Here is a 2316-nt window from a genome sequence, read left to right as displayed (position 1 = left end):
GAATCCAGTGCACATCGCTTGGAGTTGTTGTGAGTGAGTTCACGGGTGAAGCGCACGCGACGGAGGAGCCGACGTGTGTGTGCATTGTTGATAACGTAGGTGGCATTAGCAGTTGGCTAAGGCGACTTATTGGTAAATAAAGTAGGAGCGGACACAGGTGGTGTACGTTCCGGCGCAGGATCAAGTGGATCCTGTCGGCCAGCATCGTGTATTGTTGCTTTATCAATTGCTACGTTCTAGTGACAGCGGACGACGCAGCGCAGCACTGTGGAGCGACGGCCCGCCCCACGGCCGGGCGAGATAATTGGCCCGTTACATGGTGGTCATACAGGGGCATCCCAACAAGAGGATGACAACTACGAGAACGATGATGAAGGCTGTGCCTGTGGGAGTTTCATCAAAGACCACCGGCAAAGACAAGATGAGATTGACGCGTCTAAGTGCGTCTAACGACAGCGACGAACGATGGAGCGATGCTGAGAGCGAGCCATCGGTGGGCGCGGTGACCCGGTCGCACAAGGATGGAGACGCGCCACGCACGGTACTCGTGACACTGAACGTGGAGAAGCGAGTGCCGACGAAGACGGGAGGCAAGAGTGCGATCATCGAAGCTGCCTCTGAGCACGACGCCGATCCACAGGTCGAGGATGAGGCACCGGTGAACGACGACACCTCGGGGAACGACGGCGGATTGGGTGGCGCGGTGGCGACCACTCAACCGGATGAAATGGTTATGGTGGCCGCCATTAGCGAGTTGAGAGACATGGTGGCGCGGCTACGACCTGCACATGGCACCGATGACCACGGTGGACGGCACCACGGACGACGACACGGCGGTGCTGTGGCGGCACGACGTGGGCACGAGCGACGCCCTGGTCACCAGGATGATTCCAACAGCGACGGGGAAGACAGCGGCTCGACGTGTGGCCAGCGCTGCTGCTGCAGACCCCTCGGACGACGACAGAGGGGACGACAACAGCGACGGAGCCGACGGCGATGACGACGACGCCGACACCGAAGAGCCCCCCCAGTAGTAACGCCAGCAAGTGGTGACGAGAGTAGTGGCACAAGTGACGATGAGAGCTCGTCAGTTCGGAGAGTGATTCAGATACAGCGGTGACGTGATCGACGCGGACGGCGCAACGAACGCGGACGGCGCGAGCGGTATGAACGACGTGAGCGGCGACCCAAGCGGAAAAGTGTGGAAGACTTAGAGCTGCCCACGTTTACACCATCGCCCAAGGTGTCTGCGTCGACCTGGATCGACAGGGTTGACTTGGCATTGCGAGGTGCTGAGGAATCGGGTCGCGGAACTTGGTCTGGTCGAGCGCTGTACTTCATCTTAGGGAACAAGTTGATGGAGAATGCAGCACAATGGTAGGTCAATATGGATCGTAGGCTCACAGATCATAGAAGAACGTGGACATACCTCAAGAAAGCATTGTTGAGACGGTACGGAGAACGCCTTGACAAGTCGGTCGCGAAGTGGAGGGTGAGCATGAGGCGTATGATGCCAGGTGAGACGTATGCTGACTTCGCAGCGGCGTTACGAGAAGTGGTGGGCAAGAACAAGGTGAGCGAGAGAGTCCTGCTCGCCCAGTTCTACCGATGCTTTGACAAGACAACCAAGAAGCTGGTGCAACAGCCGCCGAAGCCGAAGACGCTGGAGAGAGCCGTGGCGAAGGCAACCATTATCGACGACCCTATGGATAACGTCGCACAAGGAATGCAAAACATTGGGCAGGCGTGGGCAACGGCACCGAGCCCGTACCTGATTCGCATGACAGGGACGACAGGTCAGACGATGGTAATCCCTGGAATTGGCGGCACAGGACTGCCGGCTGGCATGGTAGAAGCGAGTCAGATGACAACAACCGATGGTGAGGCAGGCGCTGTGGTGCTCTTTACCAATCCACAGGGCGTGTGGAATGATTACTCTGGAACGTGGGACGTGTCACTAGGGCATGTTTGGAGCGGGAAGTACTGGGTGGAGACCATGGCCGAGCAGAAGAGGGCGGCACGCAACCTACAGTCGCAAGCGCGCGGCAACCCGAAGAGATCTGAGCGCAAGGTGCGCAACCAGCGCGACACGGATGATAGCGACGAGGAATCCAACGTGAAGCCGGCACGAAAAAAGTTGAAAGCAGCTGTGAAGCAGGCACAACCACAAGCACGAGCAGGTGGAACGACGCAACCTGGCAAAGGAGCGAGCCCGGGTTCTTATTCGTGCTTCAATTGTGGTCAGCCTGGCCATTGGTCTGAGGCGTGTCCGAACGAACCGATGTGTTATGCGTGCAAGAAGTCCGGTCACTTCGC

At 58.2% G+C, this 2316-nt stretch overlaps 2 protein-coding genes across 2 annotated transcripts; both read left to right on the top strand.

Moving 5' to 3' along the window:
* Positions 1 to 367: 367 nt before the first annotated feature.
* On the top strand, positions 368 to 1000 carry PPTG_15845 (hypothetical protein; the record flags this gene model as incomplete). Its single annotated transcript, XM_008913600.1, has 1 exon — positions 368 to 1000. One exon carries the CDS (start codon positions 368 to 370, stop codon positions 998 to 1000), a length of 633 nt encoding a protein of 210 aa, XP_008911848.1.
* A 498-nt stretch (positions 1001 to 1498) lies between these two features.
* PPTG_15844 (hypothetical protein) lies at positions 1499 to 2262 on the top strand (the record flags this gene model as incomplete). The annotated part of the gene is made up of 2 exons (XM_008913599.1): positions 1499 to 2180; positions 2246 to 2262. 2 exons carry the CDS (start codon positions 1499 to 1501, stop codon positions 2260 to 2262), a joined length of 699 nt encoding a protein of 232 aa, XP_008911847.1.
* Positions 2263 to 2316: the final 54 nt, after the last annotated feature.

Source organism: Phytophthora parasitica (genome assembly GCF_000247585.1).
Source record: "Phytophthora parasitica INRA-310 unplaced genomic scaffold supercont2.54, whole genome shotgun sequence".
Lineage (NCBI taxonomy): Eukaryota > Oomycota > Peronosporomycetes > Peronosporales > Peronosporaceae > Phytophthora > Phytophthora nicotianae.
This window is presented reverse-complemented; position numbering and strand designations above follow the sequence as displayed.